This window comes from Glycine soja, chromosome 5, assembly GCF_004193775.1.
Source record: "Glycine soja cultivar W05 chromosome 5, ASM419377v2, whole genome shotgun sequence".
Lineage (NCBI taxonomy): Eukaryota > Viridiplantae > Streptophyta > Magnoliopsida > Fabales > Fabaceae > Glycine > Glycine soja.
The window spans coordinates 410,845-432,277 of NC_041006.1; the positions used below are offsets into that span (position 1 = coordinate 410,845).

Here is a 21,433-nt window from a genome sequence, read left to right on the forward strand (position 1 = left end):
GTGAAGTTTTCTATTTTCCTTGTTTCACTTTCTAGTCTACAATAAATATACGTATAAATTAATTAAATATAAGAAAAATAAAATTGCTTTATACGTTATAAGGCACAAAATGCATGAAAAACTACGATAAAATTTGCAAAATTTGAAAATCGAATGACAAAATATACAATTTAAATTCATTACCATGGTAATTGGCTCATCACCATTTGTATATCATGTCATCAACGCATGTCACGATTAACGTGCCACGTCAGTAGTAAGCTAATGTTGTTAGACAATTAACTAACGAGGTGGCAAATTTTGTGTAAAAAATGAAATTAAGTAATAAAATGTGCATTACCACCAACAAAAAACAAATAGCAAAAGCTAAAATTAAGAAGAAGAAAAAAAGAAGAAATAGTATTCTTCCTTCTATGAATTGTACAAGTTGTTTTTTAAAACTATTTTGATATTCGTGTTTTTTCTTTCTTTTACTGTCTTACATTTTTTTTTCAATCTTTGTTATTCTTTTTATTTTTTCTATCATATCACAAGAAAATATTTGCCTTTTCAAATGCCATCCTTGTTCATTTTTATGTGTGTTTTAAGGTTATTTTTATATAAATTAAGAAATATAATAAGTATTTTTATTCTAATAAAATAGTTTTGAAATTTTCTATTTCATCCCTTTCTATTTTTCACTCTATAATAAAGGTAAGTGTAAATTAAGGATAAAAAACAAGTAAGAATATAATTGATAAAAGACTAATTAATGTGATATTAAACTTGGAAACTTGAATTATCGTGTCATATTTAATGCTATTACTTTATAGCCTTTTTTTGGGTACACACTCCATAGTTCTCTGCTATTAAAGGTTTTCAATTACATAAAATTACAAATATCAACACCCTCACATTATTCAAGAGGTATAGTTTTACATTATGAATGAGTTCTTTTTTTTTTTTACTGACATCATGAATGAATGAGTTAAATATGATTATTTTGTTTGATTATTTTTTTACAATTTTTTTGTATATTGAATAATAGAATCATAACTTAATTGCATAATATTTTTTACACCCTCACTAGCAAAAGTGTTAGGAACCCAAAGCAATGTTACTGGGCCAATAGCAACTCCTAGTTACACCCACTTAATGGGCTTGGTTGGTCCAAAACATTCTATCAAAAATTAATGGCGGGCTTATGTAACAGACAAACCCATCCTTTGTTAATGAAATTGGACAAAAATGAAACAATGCTTATTTAAAACAAAAATACTTAATTATAATGTTTATTCAAAACAAAATTGTTTAATTATCAAAGGATCTAATTTAGTTGGTCCAATAAGATGTTGTGTGTTGTTATAAACCTTCCGATGTGTGTCTTGGATTCTTAAAAATAAAAAAAAGTAAAACTGCTTAATTACATTACAAGACACAAAATGCATGGAAATATAAAAATTAAGAGATAAATTCATGAAATTTTAAAAATTGAATGATAAAATGTATAATTTAATTTTGTTACCATATGCTAATTGCCACATAATCATTTATATGTCATGTCATGATAGTGATATTTTTTAAAAATAATATTAACTCCATAGAAAACTTGAATTCTTATGTCATATTTAATGCTATTACTTTATATCCCTTTTTCTAACATACTTTATAGTCCTTTACTATTAAAGGTTTTCGATTATATAAAATTACAAATAACACCCTCACAAAATAGAAGAGGTATAGTTTTACGAATGACTTTTTTTTTTTTATTGACACTATGAATGAACACTTAAATATGATTAGTTTGTTCGATTTTTTTTTAAAAGAGAAAAATTAGAACAAGTTATTTTTATAAATAGTTTGATTTTCATAGATTTTCAGTGTTATTTTTTATTAAATGATTATAAATAATCTAAAATATGATTATTAAAATAATTTATAATTATTATATGAATCAATAATTTTATCATATATTAATCTATAATTGGATGAGAATATAATTTTTCTACACTATTAATTTCTGAAAAATTATTAAATTTAAGAAGCTTAATTTTTATTAAAAAACTAAAATAAGCATTTTTAATTTTAAAAAAATAAATAAACTGGATAATAGAGCTTAGCTTTCATTCAGAAGAAGAAAAACTTGCTCTATTCTGTATATTATCTCTGAACGTTCTGTTTCCTTCAATTCGTGGCCTCTCTCAGTAGAATCACCACTTTCTGCCACCGTCAGGTTCGTTCTGTTTTTCTCTTCCTTCTATGTTTTGGATGATAAAATTCCCCGTTGTCTAATGCTGCGTTCATGTTTTCTCCTTCAATTTAACAATGAAAAGTCATTGAGATAATAATCGAGTTCCATACTTAGTGGAAACAAATTTTTTTTCAGTTCGAAAATTCGAATTTGTTAGGTCTCTTTACATATTAAGAAGCCAAAAACTAAATTAACAAATCACCGCACATGTGACTAGAAACCTTATCAGCATTGATACTTGATCCACACCTTACTAAAAACAGGTCAGAAACCCACAAAACCAAAAATAAGACTTTATTCAGTGTTCACAAAGTTTTTCCTTTCTCCTTGCATACCAACTGTTTGATTCACGTCTTGTAAGCACTTGTCATCACTTAATCCACCCTGAAAGAGGATATTTCAACCCACTCCTTCCTTATATTGTTTCGTTGCCAGGAATAAAGACTTGAGAATCAAACTCTTTATCTCTCCACAGACAAATAAACCATCAAAACCTTCATCTTTCTGCTTCTTGGAAACATGAAGCTGTTTAATTAGAATCTAACGGGACAGGTCGGGAGCGGGTTTAGCTCCCTCTATCTCCATCCTTGCAAAAGATGGGACAGGTTTGGGGTCGGGTTTACAAGACACGAGGATAAAAAATTTAAACTCTACCCTTGGGATCCTGCCTCATAGTTGGCTTCTTAATATGTGAAGTTTTCTTGGTTTTCTATTCTTTTTTTTTTTTTTTTGCAGCTAGTTTCATAAATCTTGGTGCATTAACAATTTAGCTTAAGCTTTGTGAATACTGAATAGAGTCTTTTTTTGGTTTTGTAGGTTTCTGACTTGGTTTTAGTAAGGTATGGATCAAGTATCAATACTGATGAGGATGGTAGTCAGATGTGCGGTGATTTGTTAAATTAGTTTTTGGTTGAATAAAAATGACAGATAAGCACATAATTGAATTGAAACTATGAGTTTGTTGTTTTGTTATAGTTCAATGTTTAAGTTATAGAAATAACTTTGATGAACTGCTGTGTTCGCGTTGGAATTTGTGCATTTGATTTGTACTATTTGTTTTTCTGGACTATAAGGGTTTGGTTGTGCATATGGGTTTTGGTGTTTACATGTTTACAACAGTGACTGTTATCAATGTGAGCATTGTTTTCAAGTGTTTTGTAGACACGAGTCCTAGTTGGTATCCTACAATTATTGTTGAGTTGGTTGTTTATTTTCTGATGTAAATGATAGTGAATTCTGAGATTGGATGTCAATATATTTAGCAGGTTGTTCTTGTTCTCTTAGTTTATTTGTGTGGATGGACAATCAGAATGAAATTTGTCCTTTGTGTATAGTATTATTTATTTTGATTTTAATTACTTTTCCACAAAGTGAAAATCTAAAAAATGGATTATTGTTGTTTGAGTGAGATGCGGCGGTGTCTGATTGTCCTTTTTTTTAATAGACCATTGTGGTCATTGGTTTGATAACCATTTGCAGGATTCACCTTTTCTTATATCAGTTGGTGGAAACTATAAATTGTGGCTGGAGTTGGATAGGAACGGAGCAGAACAGAACTATAGTATCTCATCTCTCTTGATAGTAGAAGTGGTGCTGACTTTCTTGTGATCAGTGATGCTGGTGAAATCTCTCTCACTTCATTCTCATGCCTTCTCAAGGTACTTTTTGCTTTAATTCTCAATTAAGTTTTTGGGTACCCTTTTTCTTTTTCATTGTATACGTCATCTCAAATTTTCTCCTTTTTTCTCTTATTAGCGTTGTTCTGTTGCAGTTGCAGTTTTTCTGCAAGTGAAATTGGAACAAACCCAAGTTGGGTTCCCTTAAAGTCCTTAAATAGCCTCTGCTGTTCCTCCAAGCCTAGAAAGTTATGCAGATTTTTGTGTCTGAGCACTCAAAATGGTGGCTTCAGAGAAAACTCTGGTGAAGTTGGACTTGGAGATGCAGTGATAATTGTGGATCATGGCTCGCGTCGCAAAGAGTCAAATCTCATGCTTAGTAAGCTAAACTCATCTGTTTGTGTATTACCACTGTTTTTGTATTAACTTGATATGTGATTTATTTAGTTTTTTGGTGGGTGGGGTGGGGGGTTGGAGTTTACTAAAATTGGTAATGTACTAGGGAATATTTTAATTTTATGTCTAAAAGTTATCTTGTTTTGGATGTCAGATGAATTTGTGGAGATGTTTAAGCATAAAACTGGGTATGAGATTGTGGAACCTGCTCATATGGTAATTTCTGTAATCTGTTGAGATTTTCATGATGTCAAGTGCCTAAAGACCATATGAAGATAAAATTGAAATCTGAATGATGGTAGATAGATACTTCATACTTGAACTGCTACAGCCTATAGGCTATTTGTCATCTCTTGCCTCAATTTAAGGATAAAGCTTCCTAGGTCTTTGAAAAAGAACCTGCGAGCATGTGAGCAAGTCTGGCATTGTTTTAGGGTTCTTAGCACTTTCCTTGGTTTGTTTGGCATGCACAATAATACATGATTTGCCTGCATGACGAAATGTAGTTGTGCTGCTTACCCTTTCTTTCCCGGTCTGACCTGGGATCTAGATTTGTATGGCAGAAATAACAATTGTAGTAACACCATTTTCTTTGTGCATCTAGCCATGTCTTTGCCTTTTCATTTCATGACAAAATTGTAGCTATGGAGCAAATTCTCGATGCTTCATAATTGTATTTCACATTTACAGGAATTAGCAGAACCATCAATAAGAGATGCTTTTCAATCTTGCGTTGAACAAGGTGCTCATCGCATTATTGTTAGTCCCTTTTTTCTCTCTCCTGGAAGGCATTGGACTCAGGTAAGTCTACATAGAATTCTCTCTTACTTTTCTATTAATTGTCCAAATGATTCTGACTTGATGAAGATAGAAAATAGTAAAAAAAATTTAAACTCCACTATTATGCAGGATATTCCTTCCTTAAGTGCAGAGGCAGCAAAGGAACACCCAGATGTGTCATACATTGTAACTGCACCCCTTGGATTACATGAACTACTTGTGGTATGAATTCTCTTAAGCATGTTTTATTCATATTAAGTATCCTGAGTTGAATTTGTTTAAATACTCACTATAAGTTGTTCCGTTTCCAAATTTCAAGTTTGACTGTATTTTTGTTGTGGTCAGCTTTGATTTGACTTATTATTCCTTAAATATTTTTTTTCAAATAACGTTTTACAAACCTACTGGAGTGTGTTTAATGGTTGGAAGGTTCTTTCTTTTGTAGTCTTGACTTGATCATAGCGATATGCAAGGCATGGAAACAAAACCCTTTGGTTTTAGGTTACTTCTTTAAGATTAATTTAACCTATGCCAAGTGTTCTCTAGGCACCTGGTTTATTTATTTAGGGAGTCAGCTTGGTGGGACTTCTCTCAAGTGATAACCCATGACTGCAATCCTTGTCACAGATTTCAAATAGAAGGATATAGCTGACTACACTAATTGAATGAGGATCTCAACTATCCTGTCTTAAAGTGTGTTTACCATGTTGTGGCTATTGCAATGGTTCATATAGTTCTGCTCTCACAACTAGAAGCTTTTCAATGCTGCTTGTCCTCTATGCACATTCTATACTTTGTTCCTCACTGTAAAGAACTGTACGTCAGTATGTGGAAGAGTGTGTCAATGTGTTTTTGGGGGGGAGGGGGAGGGGGGTTTACAACACTAAAATACCAAATAATGGATATTTTGCATTATAATTATATATTTGTCATTTTAAACTATAACCATCTTGTGCTGCAGGATGTTGTGAATGATAGAATCAAACATTGCTTAAAGCATGTGGCTGGAGATGCAGATGAGTGTTCAGTTTGTTCTGGGACTGGTAAATGCAGGCTCTATTAATTTGTGAAACTAGATTGTTTTGGATGCTATTAAATGAGGCTGGAAGTCGAGGAATCTGTAAATTGGGTTGCAACTGTTCTGAAGTTGTTATTACGACGCACTTGAACTTTGCTTCATGTTTGGTTCGACGTGACTTCTTGAGGAGCTTCGTTTATGTTTCTTACTCCAAGTTGTATCAGTATTTAACATTAATGTTGAGGTTTCGCTTACCCATTTGCAAATCATCAAGAAACTACCCATCTTTCTCTCTATTTATTTGTGATTTGTGTCAAAATAAATAAATGAAATGAAATTAAGAATCTGCCTTATTTGCTCGACACCGCAAATAAATTAAGGACCTTGTTAAGTGTATATATGTTGTTTATAATATATATTCTTTCAATACAATATTTTAATAATAAGTATTGCAAATACTGTTTTTATTATAATAATACATGTTTTTTTTTAAATAAATTCAGATTAACTTTCCCTAAAATAAGTTATATCATCCTTAATGGTGAGAAATTGAGGCAACATGAGATGTCAATGATTAAAGTTAAACTTTAAGCGTGCCTAGCTAGGATAGGATTCAAAACTATTAAATGAATAAATCTAATTATAATTAGACTAACCTTATTTTCTACTTGAAGGCTTACCTATATGCTAATTCTGACGGTAGCAAATATGACATACCTGACCTTAATGTGTGAAGGTCGTGTAATTAAGTATTCATTGTTGATGAGGTTTTCCTATTTAAAGTCAGGTATTACTAATCGGTGATTTTTAGTTACAAAGTATCCATTATTGTCTTTTCACAAGACTAAAATTTATTGAAATATTTAGCTAATTTTTTTGTCATCTAGAATATTTACTAATTTTACTAATAATTAATCTCTATTGAAAAATTTGATTGAGCACTTGTAATAAGATCTTTTCTTTTGACTGTATTTTTTAATTTTGTTTTCTCTATTATAAAATTTAAATAGAATAAATTGCTTTAAAAATCTAGTTCTAATTTCATTTGAACCAACCTCATATTTATAATTATCAATGATGTGCTAGAGGTATTAGAAAAGGAGTAAATAATCTATTTATTGAATGTATAAATGGATTTTACATATTTTAATGTATGACTTTAATAACTCATTTAAAAGTTATGCCTATCATAATTTATGATTAAGATTGGAAGTTTTTTTATTGACATAAAACTTAAACCGTTAGAAATTTGTTAGTAATTTTTTGATGTATTTTTAACTAGTAACAAGTAATACCATTAACATTATTTCTCTTAATTGAAATTCTTAAGCTTGAGTCCTACCTATACAACCGTGTTAAATAGTTAGAGAGATAACTTTGTTGTTGATAGTAATTCTACCCGTAAACAAGATTATTTTTAATTAAGAATACATGTGATCTACATAAAAAAAAAAATTAATTGGCATTTAAAAATATCTTTGAGGAGTTTTCATCATTTTGTTTGTCCTGAAAAAGAGTTAATTACAAGGTAAATAAAGGAGGTAATGTAGTGCCCATTGCTCCATAAGCATGAGGGAGTGAAAGAAGAAGAGAAAGAAAATGAAGGGTCAAACACAGGCTACAAAGTTGGTTAATCTATACAGATTTTGCGTTTCGTCTTCTTCTTCTTCAATCTCTCGCTTCAACCACTTCACTCTCACTACCACCGGTACCTTTCTTCTTCTTCTTTACTTTTAATTTCCACCTCTCTCTCTCTCTCTTCTTATCAATTTCTTGTTTTAATTTTTGTTTCAGATTACAATAAATTCAAATTCGCTTGCGCGAAAGCGAAGAACCTCCAACTCTCACTCTCCCAACGCGCCTTCGTTTTTCTTTCCCCTCTTAACGTTGCCGCTAATTACCTCCGTAGTTATCGCGTTTCTGGTAAATTAACTGATTCTCTTGCTCCAATCATCATTGTTCATTGTCAATTAACTGCTTAAAAATTTGTTAGTGCCACTTTGTAATTGTTAGAGTTTAATTTCCACCGGAGAAAGCAGTGTATGCACTTACATAGTAAATGTTTTTTTATTTTTTACACTAACATCCAATCATAATTTGTCGTGGACGCTAAGTTTGTTGATTTTTACAATAGAGTTTAAATTTATGCATACACTCATTTTTTATTAGTTGGCAGTGTAAAACCTTTTAAAATTTATGCATTCATTGTCATTTCTTATTGGTTGATAGTGTAAAACATTTTAAACTTACGGTGAATAGAACTTAAGCTCTTTCTTTTCACTATAGTTAGGTAGAGTGTAATGTTTTGTACAGTGTAAAAGTTTTTACACTATCAATCTATCAAAAATCATGTTAAAAATGACTTTTAAGATAATTATTATATGAAATTATCATATATGGTAATTTTTGATTGGCTGACTGGATAAAAACTCTTTATGTTGTTTGTGCATGTATTATTTACTTTAATTTTTATTTTATTTTTCTATCAGTGAAGTAGTGCACTACCTAGTAGCTCCAACTGCAAACTCCAAGAAAATGTAGGATTGCTTATACATAAGTTTTGGTTTCATAAGTTTTGATAGAGATAATATTTATTATTGAATATGATTCATGATTTCTACGAGGAATTTGGAAGTTTCCAGGGAGAGACAATATTGAATAGGAATCGTACAATGCAAAACTAGTAATTTGTTCCATTAGCTTGACCCTAGAGATGAAGTTTTCTTGGCTTGTTATTAGGTTTTTAACTTTTATACAAGCTTGGTTTTGTACCATTTCAATTGGTTTTTAACTTTTATACAAGCTTGGTTTGTTTAGGTTGACATGTAGGCATGCGATGGTTTTAATTTGACAAGTTTCTTCAGTCTGGCAATGTAGCATGGTGCTAGAAATGCCAGGAAATTAAAAGTTTGCTTTATTTGATTATAAGTGATACCCAAAGGATATGTGCTAGATTTGAAAGTTGGTAATCACGTGTATGGGGTTGTTTGTGCATATTCCAGGCAGTTACATATGCAGCGGAAGCATTTTAGGTGTGTCAATTGCATCTGCACCAATTATAGCTCATGCCATGGATGGTGAGCTGCATATCTGATTGGTATTATGTACTTTAGTTTTTCTGTTTATTTTCTTAGTAACTGTCCTCAGTGCCGTCTTTTTCTTTCATTGACAAGAGTGTTTTATTTGCAACAAGTAGCTGGGGATGCATTGGTGGATGATCATGAATCACAGGACCTTTCAGAGGAGGAAATAGATGTGCATCACTTGTTGAGATTGGCTAGGAAACTTTGGCTGCCTGCTTTTTTCTTTCTTACAGTGTTGTCAAACTTGGGCGACTCAATTACAATATTATTCATTAAACTTACTTTGTTCCTCCTCAGTACAAAGCCCAGCCCTTTCTCTGTCTATGTATTTGTTGATAAGGTCAGATACTGCATTAATAATCTGACACTGTAAACTAAAGAATGTACCTGAATTATCTTTGTTCCCTCACCCCCCATTCCCCCCCCAAAAAAAATCCAACCACCTTAAGATTTTTTCTGCTTCAAGCTTTCAACATATTTCTGTGGTTAACTCTTGATTTTTCGTTATGTGACAATGATTTTTGTGACCTTATTCTTAACCATATATGTTTTTGAACATTGATAATGTTTTTGTCATCTTATTTTACTGACAATGTGTTGTTTATAATGTCTTATATTGCAGTTGTGCCAACAACATATGCGCCAAGAAACTCGATTCTTTAAAGCAAAGGTGCATGGCTATCTCATTTATTTGGTTATGTATGGAAATCTAATAAACTATTTCAGTTTTCCCCCTTATACTCTAATATCATTTCGTGATAAACTGGTTAAGTAATTGAATTTCCTTTGCAGTTCCTGTAGCATTTAATCACATATTATTGTCTGGAAACCAGCATTTTTTCTTATCTGCAGCCTTCTGAAAGCAAATAGGGGAACCTAAAGTTAGCGTGTTCCAACAAACTAACTTGCATGCCCAATGATACTATAATCAGATATTCATTCAGATGTAATGATGTTGCATTGATATAGTTGATCTGCTATGTTGGGAAAACAAGTATCATATTTTTACTCAGAATTTATAGTGATTATCATCATCAAAATCAAAATACAGGACATTAAAGATCATACTCATGCTCTGAATTTCAGTGATCCCGACAACTAGGAACATTTTTTTGCTGGGTGACTATTGCCTCTGACATCTGGTGATCCTTTTATCTGCAGTCACTGTACGCCAGCAAAGTCGAAGTGCAGGACTATAAGCTTCTTTGCTTGGCTGATGTTGAAGTGAGAGATCAAAAGTTCACGTTGGTTGGAGTTCTTGGTAGTTGGTGGCCTATACCTCATTTGCCATTTTGGGAAGCATTCTCTTTTGTCAGAAATAGAATTGGAAGCATCTTGGTGAAAACAACTTAACAAGGTAGTCTGCTAATTTAAAATTAGCTCTCCTTCTAAGTTCTATATAGTTGGGCCTCTGTTGGTTTTGTCCCTTTTGGAGCTTCAACAAAATCAATGTTGTTCATCGAAGAAGAAAATGAGGGGTAGGAAGAGTTGATGAATGATGAATGAGACAGGACTGATGATTACTTGCAATTAAAGTAGCCTGTCAAATACTAACTGCATAGGCTATAAGGTCATCCCTCTCGTTGTTTAATGGGTCAAATATGCAAAAATTTACATCTTTGTAAAAGTGCGACATCTCAACATTCTGTCAGCCCCTACTCTTCCTCTGCCACTTTTTGATATTTTAAAGTAATTGTTAGTATTGAAGTTTTAGTTTATCTGAAAATATGTAATTTTACAAAAGTAAGGATGTGGTATTTTTTTTTTAAAAAATATTCCGATATATACATAGTAGAGTTAAGAAAGTATTAACTGAATGAGAGAATGAATTTATATTTTTTCAATTAAAAATATGTGAAGACTTTTTCTTTTATCCTTGTATATAATCTTACAGTGAATTACTTTAAGGCAAGTATTTCCAGAGCATTTGTTAATAATTTAAATAAAAAAATAAACTTTATGGTGAACTAGATATTTTACTTTTTTAATTCACCAAAAAAAAGAAGATATTTTACTCTTCTTTTTTAACAAATACTTTTAAGAAACTACTACTAGAATTTTATTTTAAGAGATGAATTATTGGTCAAAGTGTCGGCAACACTTGCATCTGTGAAAATGAAAACGTACCTAAACGTGACTACTTGAATGCCAAAAAAATGGCCTAAAGACGAAACGTTATCATTTGTTGGGTGTGTTCGTTTTGTTTGGAGGAATACAGAATATAGGCTTGGACTTGGACCTATAAGTAAATATGAGACAATTCGGTCTATTTCCTCCCCAACCTGTCCCCGTGTCTGATGAAATACAGGGTCCAAGTTGATTAAGATGCTTTGGGTTTGGTTGCATTTGGATTTTGATATTTTAATTTTTTTTAAGCAACACAAACTTCATCAATTTGATAAATTTTGAGTTCATTCGAGTTTGAGTAATATTTATATTTTTAATATATTTCATTTAAAATGTTAAATTATTAAATAAATAAAGGTGTAGTTACTCATTTAGTCTTTATAGTTTTCAAACTTATTCTTTTTGGTCTCTATAATTAATAAGTGAGTTTTTTAGTTTATGAAATTTACATTTTAATTATCAAAAGGTATTTACTGTTAAAATTCTTTAACTAACAGAGTTGACATTTTTTAACTACATTTGGAAATTAAAATATAAATTTTAGAGACTAAAAAATTCACTTATTAACTATATGGACTAAAATTGATAAATTTGAAAATGGTAGAAACTAAATGAATAATTAAACCATAAATAAACAAATCTAAATATATATTTATATTAGTAATTATTGTAAGAAACAATAACTATATATTTGGATGGTATAAAATAAAATGCACATTATTTTTTCATGTGGTTATATAGTTATTAATTAGTTTTTAGAAAATTTCTGTCAACAGGTGGTGCTCCACTCTTACATTCATAATTATAAATATCGCATATTTAATTATTTTATTTATATCAGAAACATATTGAGTAGGCAAGAGGCATCACATGTTTTGAATTTCACTGGGCCAGCTTATTTAAATTTATTTGTTAAAAAAATATTTCTTTTAATAAAAAAACAGTTTCTCATTTTTTAGTGTGTTTGTCTAGATTGCTTCTGTTTAATTTTTTTTTTGTTTTGCTTATTTTGAAAAGCAAATCCTATCTTATTAAATAAAACACTTATTTAAGTTTAAACAAACTATCTAATATGATGCGATTACAATTGGACATTTAGTCTAATGTTATTGTTGGTTTTATTTTACTTTGTTGGATAAAAAACGTTAAAAAAAGTTTAAAATCTCTTCAAATATAATAGTTTGTGTGCCGAAGAAGTGAGATGGTGATAGATTATTATTGTGCCTATAAGAAAAGATGCAAGATATTTAAGCCTCGAATGTAAATTTGGACAAATCTTATATACATTTTTTTATGCTTTTAAGTGTCATCTTTAGATTTTTATAAAAAAAGTGTCATCTTTAGATAAAACTTCAATTCTAATTGGATAACAACATAAAAAAATATTTAATAAATTGCATCTAAGATAGGGTCATTTAAAAACTCAATTTCTAAACATGAACCCATAAGAGAATCCATTCAGCAAACCTAGAATCCAGCCTCTGTGATTGAAATTTGAACACATTCTCAATAGGAGAATTGTTTTCTATGCTTTCTAACAAGTGACAATGTCAACGCACCCTTTCCACAAAATAAGAAAAAACTCAACACAACTTGGTCTTGGACTTGTTAAACCTGTGCAATTTTTCATCTTTATTATTATATTATTTCTTAAATGATTTCCCCCTTAATATTGTAAGAAAATTCCAAAATTATAAAAATGAAATAAGTGATTTCATCATAATTAGGGAAGTTGCTAGTTTTTCCGTCAGGGTGGTTGGTAAGACATTGCTTATAGCAAATTGTCATAGTAAATAACCAGCAAACTCACAAGCTGTTACATCAGAAATAGAATTAGCAGTTATTCAAATCTTGAAAGTTGTTACATCACTGTCAATTTGAAAGTCAGCTACCACAGCCAAATCCCGTTTCACATCAATGCCGGAAAAATAATGGTACACGACCCACTCCACTTGTATTATTAAAGAATGAGCATGTTAAATGCATGACATTTTTCAAATTACAATAATATTAATAAACACAACATCTTTTCTTTGATATAGTAAGCAAATTTGAAAAGTAAACTCATCTTTTAACAATTATAAATACTAGTAATGACACTGTAGCAAGGTGATGGATATAGTCTATAAATAATTAAGGATATATGATCAGTAGCAGTCAAGCGTTAATTTAATGTTTTGAATCTAGATTTACCAAAATCTGAAATTTTACAAGTGTTTACATACCAGATGTACATGCAAAAAATCTTAGTTAAATTATGTACTCAATGTCTCGTATGTGAACTTATCTACTCTCTTGAAAAATCTCATATCACTTGTCTCAATTAGTGTTGAAAAGTTTAATATTGTCTATCTCAATTACTAGAATGAGGTTTAAGTATTGATGAGTAACACTTCATTTAACGCCAACTGATTTCAAGATAAAATGTAAGATGCCCTATCCTTTTTTTTGGTTGGTTGGTTGGGGGGACCTCCCAAAAACATGGAATTATTGGGAATCAAGCTTCCATAATTGTTTCTTCATTTCTTGTTGGCCCAATTAAGCTGCATGTGCTAGAGAACTCAGAGGGGCTGTAGGACACACCAGTCTTCTTAAATGTGTTTGATGAGGAGCTGCCTATGCTAAAACCTAATGGAGATGCTTGATCTAGCAATCTAGAGTTCAAAAATGGAGGTTGTTTTGGTATAGGGACATCCAAATTTGAATTACTTAAGATGCTAACAACTTGAGTCATGGATGGCCTCAGGGAAGCAGAAGCTTGTGTGCATAGCAATCCAATTTGAAACACCCTTGATGCTTCTCTTGCAGGAAAATCTTCTCCCAAGCCAGGATCAACAGCTTCACCCAATCTGTTTGATTGGTAAAGTTTCCAAACCTGGTGCCAAAAGAACAATATTCTACATTGGTAATCACAAACATGAAGTATTTAGGATGCAACGGGAAGAGCTTATTTATTGCCTTGACTCATCTTAGAACATAAGACAAGTACTTGTGTAAGTGTTTGAGAACGCCAACAATTATAACTTATGATATATCTATAAGTTGTTTTTAGCTTATTTTAATAAGTTCTTTAGAATAATGTATGGAAACAATTTAACCATTATTTATTTTTAATTATAGAAACAACTTATACATAAGCATTAATGTGATAAGCCCTTATTCAATAAGGGTTTAATTAAGCTGATTCCAAGTTTTATGCTAATCAGGCACTAGTCTTACTGTTTGCAAAAGGGAACCAGAATCCTCACGGAAGACATTATTCTTCCTGCCACTTGCAATCTCCAGAACAAGTACTCCAAAACTATAGACATCTGCTTTATCTGTAAGTTGTCCTTGAATGAGATACTCAGGAGCCATGTAACCTCTGCTCCAAGAAATGAAAAAAGCTGGTGTCACTTGAAACTATGAAACTTATGAACAAAAAAATAAAATAAAAACTACACAATTTTAATTACTAGCTCATGCTTTTGTCTTGAATGGTTTCTTTATATGAAATTAGTGCCTTTTCACAATAGGGGTGTGTTAGAATTTTGAATTGAAAAAACTATTCTTGATCCTTCACTTAAAAGCATTAAACTTAATGCAATGGACTTGTGTAAGAGAGCATGTTATTGACAGACAAATGAGTCAAAGCTTATTTCTGTTTTATACCTAAATAGTCTAACTTTTTAGCTTGTTAAAAAACCAATAGATTACATAACAGGAAGTGGCATGCTCATTTGGAAATGTAGGTTTTCTTGCATGCATAATATCATGTGCTAAAATCAAATACTTACAATGTTCCAGCAATTCCAGTGCTTAGATGCGTTTTATCAGTACCGAAACACCGGGCAAGACCAAAATCTGCAATCTTGGGGTTGAGATTCTCATCCAGAAGAACATTGCTACTTTTTATGTCTCGATGAATGATTCTTATTTCAGAGCCTCCATGAAGATATGCAAGTCCTTCTGCAGTTCCAAGAATTATTTCAAACCGCTGCTTCCATTTAAGAATCCTTGTTATGTCCTTTTCTGCAAAGTAGATTAGTATGTCACAATTTGCATGTTGGCTGGTTGATTTTATGAAATTAGGAAGGGTTAAATATATTTTTAGTCCTTGCAAATAGGACAATGCTCTCTTTTGGTCCTTCAATTATGAAAATGTGTCATATATGGTCTTATTTCCATAAATGAGGGACCAAAAGCAGATGATTTTTATATGAAGGACAAGGATTACATCCGACACATTTTTATAAACGAGTGACTAAAAAGAAGCAATTTACTTGAGGAACTAAAAACATATTCAACCCAATTAAGAAATTAATTTGAAACATAGTAGTACAATATTTTCATTAATAGTTATTATGAGAGAAAGGGAACTTACCAAAAATGAATTGATCTAAGCTCTTGTTAGGTAGGTACTCATACACAATGAGGCTCTCAGGGCCTTCAATGCTACAGCCCAATAGTTTGACAAGGTTCTTGTGTTGCATTCCACTAATCAAATTCACTTCATTGAAGAAATCATCCACCCATTGCCTATTATTGAAGACCAATCTCTTAACAGCAACATCATTCCCATTTGGCAAAGTCCCTTTGTATACAGAACCAGCTCCTCCTTGGCCTATTTTTCTTGAAGAGCTGAAATAATCTGTGGCCTTCTCAAGAGTTTCATATTTGTAATTCAAGCTAGAATTCTTTAAGGAAGGAGGAACCTCGATAAAATTGTTTTCTGAGTGATTCAGGAGAAAATGGAATACAGCATCAGAAAAATTGCCAAACAATCATTCCAAATATATCTTATTGGTATACCAATAGTATTCTACAGAACATTACTTTTTCTCTTTTTGGTGAAGGCCACATAAGAGGCCGCGAGAGTGAGCACTACAACAGCTGCAGCCAAGACTGACCCTGCTGCTACGATGGCTCGTTTTCTGGAAGAATCTGAAAAATGAAACATGGACAATTGCATCAACATGTATATAAAAAAAAAGACTTAATGTATCTGTGCCATCTATGAACTAAAATAAACTTAAAACAACAAAACTAACCCAAGAGTTATAGCAACGTAGTAGTATAGTTAAAAGTTGAAAAGCAGCATTTAAGTTACAATGATACAATAACAAATTCATCTCCATCTTCTTTCCCTCTCTATTTGTCATATATTCTATAAACAGGTGAAGGAATTTGAAAGTGCATGGTAAAAAAATATAATTGTAATTCCCAGTTGAGCTTCAGCTTCCCAATCCCAACCACAAGTTTGGATAAACTTCTCAATAAACACTTACAGAGGAAGAAAACAAAAAGCAAAGTGAATCAAAGTAAGTTAAAATTAACTTATGCACCCCAGCTTTTGGAAAAGTTAAACGAGAGAGTTTTTACATAAAAGTTTGATTTTAACTTACAAGAGATGTTTAATTCATCTTTTTCTCCTATAATTACAGGTTGAGAAGTTTATCCAAACGGAATCAGGAAACTGATGAAGAATATAAAAACTTCAAACAAGAACAACACTCTTACCATCTCCTTGGCCATCTTCACCTCCTTGATTGTAGAACTTAACAGTTGAATATCTCAAATAACACCCAGTATTCAAGGCCCTCCCTTCCCTCTTAGGCAAACACCCTTTAACTTCATTTTCAGCTTTCCTTAAGCAATCACTACACCCTTTTACCCCAACAGTTTTCCAGCACTGTGCCAAGGCATAAACTCCCCCACCTTCTCCCACTGCAAAAATGCCTCTTCCCTCATTCACAGCCACCCTCACCACACTCTCAACCACTTTGGCAACACTCTCAGCAAACACCAACTTCTCACCATCACCAACCACAGCACCATACTGTGAGGTGCAGTTCACTGTGTCCCTCAAAGGGTCAGTGTCCTCAGTGTAGAAACTGTAGTTGTCATAGCGAAGGAAGCAGCCATCAAGGTAAATTCGAGCCGAAACCGAAGGGAGGCAGCGAGGGAGCTTGGTGCGGCTGGATGCAAAGCACTGAAGGCAATCAACGCTGGAAAGGTCTTGGAAGCATTGTGCCAAGCCATAGATAGGAGTGGTTGATGACATGCCCTCAGAGTGAGTTCCCCAGTTTTGTTTTGTCACAACTTCTTGAAGTTTTTCCATTTCTTTGGTGAATATGGGGAAGTAATCACCACTTGTTGGTGACTTCTGTGTGCTGCAGTAGTGCCCCACTTCTGAGATTCTTGGATCAGATAGTGCTGAGTGGGAGAAAAAACACAATAGGGTGGCCACTGTGAAGATAACAACAACAAATGATGGATTGTTGTACTTGTTATCATATTTGGAAGCCATGTTACTTGTTATCAAGGCTTTAAAATGTAGTTGTGGTTAAGTTCGTGGTTTCGTCACGATCCTTGATATTCAAGAAAATTACTATAGACAAATACGGCTGATACCACAACAATTGTGGTTGTGATTAATAAAACTTCAAAAAAATTGATGTTGTGGCCGAAATTGCAGTCTTGGACTGTTTATTTTTTTTAAAGCTTTTTTGTTATGTTTGCTCGTATTCTAAGCTTTTCTCTCTATTTCTTCTGCAATTTCTTCTGCAAGAAATAGAGTTATAAGTCTTTTGTTTTTGTGTGTGTTTTGAGAGTTGGAGTGGAAGAGGCAAGGGAGACAGAGGATTTGCGTGTGGTTGGCACCTTGGACTTTTCATTCTTCTTGTTGCCATCATGTTGTAGCGTCTAACATCATCACTTTTGAACATGCATCACTAAAGGAAATGGAATGTTCAAACCAAGTACATATTCATTATTAAGAATGATTTCTACTTCCTCCCTGACATTATAATTATCATTCTAAATTGTTTGAAATACCAAAAAAACTAATAAATAAACACAAGAGAATAATAATAAAGTCAATCTTATCATTATTATTATTATTATTATTATTATTATTATTATTATTTTATTTTTAATTTTTATAGCCCTTATAATTAATATTATTATAGATATAAGTTGAAAAAAATAATTAACGTTACATTAAAATGTTAAATTTGAGATAATTTTTTTCTTTTTTACGATTATTATTGTGGGATGAAGAGAAAAATTTCTAATGATATTGAAGGAGGAAGGTTAAGAACATGTTCTCATGGTAATCATTATTATGGGATGAATGAAGTAATTTCTAATAATATTAAAGGAGGAAGGTTAATAATAAATTCTGATAGACGGAGTTATAAGAAGTCATGAATTTAAATATTTTTAATAAGATAACATATTAATTACTAACATTTTTCGATAAAAAAAATACATTCACACACATTAAAAAAATATTAGTGAGACTTGTTATATAAAAGTGAAATCTGTAAAATTTTATAATTTTTAATAAATTTTAACTAATAATTAAAGGTGTGTTTAGGAGAATATATTAATAACATTTATTATATATTACATTAGTTAGAGTTTAATATATATGTATTATAAGTGTAAATATTACTTATTCAATTAGTTATACCATCTATCATCTAGCCAAAAATTCATCACAGGACATGCCGACATGGTAGAAATGAGATTTTATTAGCTCTTTACTCTGATATTCCTCTAGTTTGTATGCCATTTAAATTGGAATAATATAAGAACATTTGCGCATTAACATAATTTTTTTATTTAAAAGAAATCAGCAAAGGGCTTATATCTTTATTTTTATGGAAAGCTAGAACTATTAAGGTGGAATATAGAGAATTTATATAATATGAAACATGAATCATAATAAAGTTACTTCTTAATTTTTTAAAATTGTATTCCCCATTTATCATTCGCTGAAAATGTTGTTAATTTTTTGGCATATTATATATCAGTCGAGAATAAAAAGCGCAACTCATTTAAACCGTAATTTTTATTTATGACTTTTTTAAAAAAAAATTAAAGCTAAGTGCTATCGACAAATTGAATTTGGTTTTTATTTTTTATTTTTTGAAAAAAATCTCTTCTAAGTGTTTGTTTTGGAATTTTGTAGTTGTAATATGGCGATGTTTATTAACAACTTTTGAGAATTAAATTCTTATGGACCAAGCCCTACGCTTTCTAGAAGGTATGAATGAATAGACACCGTTCAAAGAATCAAAATCCATTTGTTTTGAGTCCAACTTTGGGTTTGAACTGCACAACATATTTCACAAGTTATTCAATGACCCTTCTTAAATGAGAAAATGTTTCGATGTAGAATATAAGTAGACTTACATAGAATGTACATAGACTTCTTAATAAGAATAGAAGCCTAACCAAAGTCATAGATGTCACTCTTGACTTATATTAAAGTTAAAAAAGAAAAATAAAACTAAAAGTTGAGAATAACATGATATATATGAGTTCGATGTCTCTCTATCTACTGGAAGTACTACTAAGAGAAAGAAAGACACAATGTTCTTGTAAGATTTACCTGTGTTGTGTTTTTCTCTTTTTACTGGATGTTTCCCGTCATTAATTTTTTTTTTTAGTTTGGCATATATTGAAAGAATATTAATTAAAAGGTGAGAGAAATTATTTTTTACTGTAAATTAAAACAATTTTGCTATATGGTTATATAACCAAAATTAAGCAAGTAAAATTACTTATGGTTTAGGTGGTAAAGGAGAAAGAAAGGGACTTAGATTCTATTTTTATACAAAAAAAGAAAGGAAAAAATATATCCTAATTATGAGTACACTATACCAGTTAATAATAAAAGTGATATAAATATTAATAGTAGTAAACAACATTTTTTAGAGGCATAAAAAAAAAGGTTGAACTGCCTTATACTTCCATCACGCTGTTTACTTATAAAACAAACTTTGTTAAACTACATACTTTATTTTTGGGTGGCTTTAAACTATATACTTGAAGCAGAAGCTTGTGTGAATATTAATCCAATTTGAAACACCCTTGGCGCTTTAGAGGCAGGAAAATCATCTCTCAAGCAAGGATCAACAGCTGCAGTCAATCATGTTTGGTTGGTGAAGTTGCCAAACTAGGTGCCAAAAGGACAATATTCCAAATTGGCAATAACAAACATGAATGATTACAAAGCTCATGCTTTTGGGTTGACTAGTGTTTTTTAAGGTATCAATGTCTATTCACACTAGAGATGTGTTTGCAATTTAGGTTGTTACTAACAGAGAACTGAATCAAGACCTATTTTGCGCTTTTATCTAATATTTTCATATTTTAGGATCGGTTAAATTGTCAAAAGAACAATTAGACTACAGAGAATTCATAGTGATCCTTATCTTTTTGGTGTATAATAACAGTTCGAATCTAAATCATCAAGCATCTATTCCAATTCACCACCGTTAAGCCGATCATAGTGAATATTTATAGTGACCCTTTTGGTCTTACCTAAACTATAGATTTTATTCCACCTATATTGATTTGTAACTAATGGATTGAATTGAATTGGCTTACAAAGCTAAAGTGCTAAGAATTTAGTCGGTCTCTTTAGTTTGTTTAACTTGATTAGTGGGTTGATTCAAAGGTTTGATTATGAAAAATATATAAAATCCAAAAATTCTTAAATAACATTGAATAGATTTAAAAAATACAATGAAAATTAGCTCGTAGATTAAAGTGCTAACTGCAGACCAAAGTATCTTGTATCGTGAAAAAAAATAAAAATAAAATAAAATGAAGAGATACTTCAAATACTATCTAACAAAGTGCTAATGACATGCTAGGAGCTTCTAGCAAAAGTAATAAATTATACGGACCAACCCACTAGTTTTGACCATATACCCCAGCTAAGCTATGAATGCGTATAAGCTTTCTGACTTTGTGCGCAAGATTTAAATAAGTTGTTTCTGACTTTTGTGGTTGTTGACTTGAGATTACAGAGTTGACTAGCTTATAGAAGAATAATTGTTTGCTTTGACAGTAAAATAATGAGGGCATACTCATTTTGCCGGAGTCAGGATTTGGTTATGCTGTTTAATTAGGGTCAAAATTTTAAGTGATTAATTCAAGAGTGGGTATTGCAAAAAAATAGTTTTTTTTTCTCTTATCCATGTAGATATTGCAAAAAAATTTTAAGTGATCAATTCATAGCTTCCAAGATGTAATGATTATCTGAAAAACATACAACTTAGTGTTATTAAGACTTTTTATGTTAAGATCTTAGTAATAGTAATGCTTATCTACTGTATAAAGATTTGCAAATAACTTGGTCATCAGGGGGAGGATCTTTAACTGAAGCAATCATAGAAAACGCCAT

General features: G+C 31.3%; 3 protein-coding genes across 9 annotated transcripts; 2 read left to right on the forward strand and 1 right to left on the reverse strand.

Moving 5' to 3' along the window:
- The first annotated feature begins 2,111 nt into the window (after window positions 1-2,111).
- Window positions 2,112-6,402, forward strand: LOC114411661 (sirohydrochlorin ferrochelatase, chloroplastic). 6 transcript variants are annotated; one of them, XM_028375308.1, is made up of 8 exons: window positions 2,112-2,212; window positions 3,047-3,069; window positions 3,710-3,888; window positions 3,986-4,225; window positions 4,397-4,458; window positions 4,933-5,043; window positions 5,152-5,244; window positions 5,984-6,402. In XM_028375308.1, exons 3-8 carry the CDS (start codon window positions 3,876-3,878, stop codon window positions 6,083-6,085), a joined length of 621 nt encoding a protein of 206 aa, XP_028231109.1. In that variant the 5' UTR covers window positions 2,112-2,212; window positions 3,047-3,069; window positions 3,710-3,875; the 3' UTR covers window positions 6,086-6,402. The 6 variants fall into 6 exon arrangements, with proteins under 6 accessions (XP_028231109.1, XP_028231103.1, XP_028231106.1 ...); XM_028375302.1 differs by having other exon boundaries at window positions 4,002-4,225; XM_028375303.1 differs by having other exon boundaries at window positions 2,122-2,212; window positions 3,675-3,888; window positions 4,002-4,225.
- A 1,162-nt stretch (window positions 6,403-7,564) lies between these two features.
- Window positions 7,565-10,849, forward strand: LOC114411662. 2 transcript variants are annotated; one of them, XM_028375309.1, is made up of 6 exons: window positions 7,565-7,748; window positions 7,835-7,963; window positions 9,043-9,117; window positions 9,234-9,463; window positions 9,746-9,793; window positions 10,285-10,849. In XM_028375309.1, exons 1-6 carry the CDS (start codon window positions 7,640-7,642, stop codon window positions 10,474-10,476), a joined length of 783 nt encoding a protein of 260 aa, XP_028231110.1. In that variant the 5' UTR covers window positions 7,565-7,639; the 3' UTR covers window positions 10,477-10,849. The 2 variants fall into 2 exon arrangements, with proteins under 2 accessions (XP_028231110.1, XP_028231111.1); XM_028375310.1 differs by having other exon boundaries at window positions 7,567-7,748; window positions 9,237-9,463.
- Window positions 10,850-13,414: 2,565 nt separating this feature from the next.
- Window positions 13,415-17,954, reverse strand: LOC114411663 (cysteine-rich receptor-like protein kinase 42). Its single transcript, XM_028375311.1, has 6 exons — window positions 16,750-17,954; window positions 16,066-16,173; window positions 15,614-15,961; window positions 15,027-15,261; window positions 14,470-14,614; window positions 13,415-14,125 (listed from the first exon to the last, which is right to left on the reverse strand). The coding sequence occupies exons 1-6, from the start codon at window positions 17,537-17,539 to the stop codon at window positions 13,748-13,750; spliced, it is 2,004 nt and encodes a 667-aa protein (XP_028231112.1). The 5' UTR covers window positions 17,540-17,954; the 3' UTR covers window positions 13,415-13,747.
- Between the last annotated feature and the right edge of the window lie 3,479 nt (window positions 17,955-21,433).

Bases quoted from the DNA above. Each gene is read 5' to 3' on its own strand.
- LOC114411661 (XM_028375302.1), top strand. From the start codon at position 3,845: ATGCTGGTGAAATCTCTCTCACTTCATTCTCATGCCTTCTCAAG. The intron at 4,459-4,932 runs GTAATTTCTGTA...TCACATTTACAG, and splicing joins TTGTGGAACCTGCTCATATG to GAATTAGCAGAACCATCAAT. The intron at 5,245-5,983 runs GTATGAATTCTC...CTTGTGCTGCAG, and splicing joins GATTACATGAACTACTTGTG to GATGTTGTGAATGATAGAAT.
- LOC114411663 (XM_028375311.1), bottom strand. From the start codon at position 17,539: ATGGCTTCCAAATATGATAACAAGTACAACAATCCATCATTTGTTGTT. The intron at 15,962-16,065 runs GTAATGTTCTGT...TGAATCACTCAG, and splicing joins CTTCACCAAAAAGAGAAAAA to AAAACAATTTTATCGAGGTT. The intron at 14,615-15,026 runs GTAAGTATTTGA...TTCTTGGAGCAG, and splicing joins ACTGGAATTGCTGGAACATT to AGGTTACATGGCTCCTGAGT.
- LOC114411662 (XM_028375309.1), top strand. From the start codon at position 7,640: ATGAAGGGTCAAACACAGGCTACAAAGTTGGTTAATCTATACAGATTT. The intron at 9,118-9,233 runs GTGAGCTGCATA...ATTTGCAACAAG, and splicing joins TATAGCTCATGCCATGGATG to TAGCTGGGGATGCATTGGTG. The intron at 9,464-9,745 runs GTCAGATACTGC...CTTATATTGCAG, and splicing joins TCTATGTATTTGTTGATAAG to TTGTGCCAACAACATATGCG.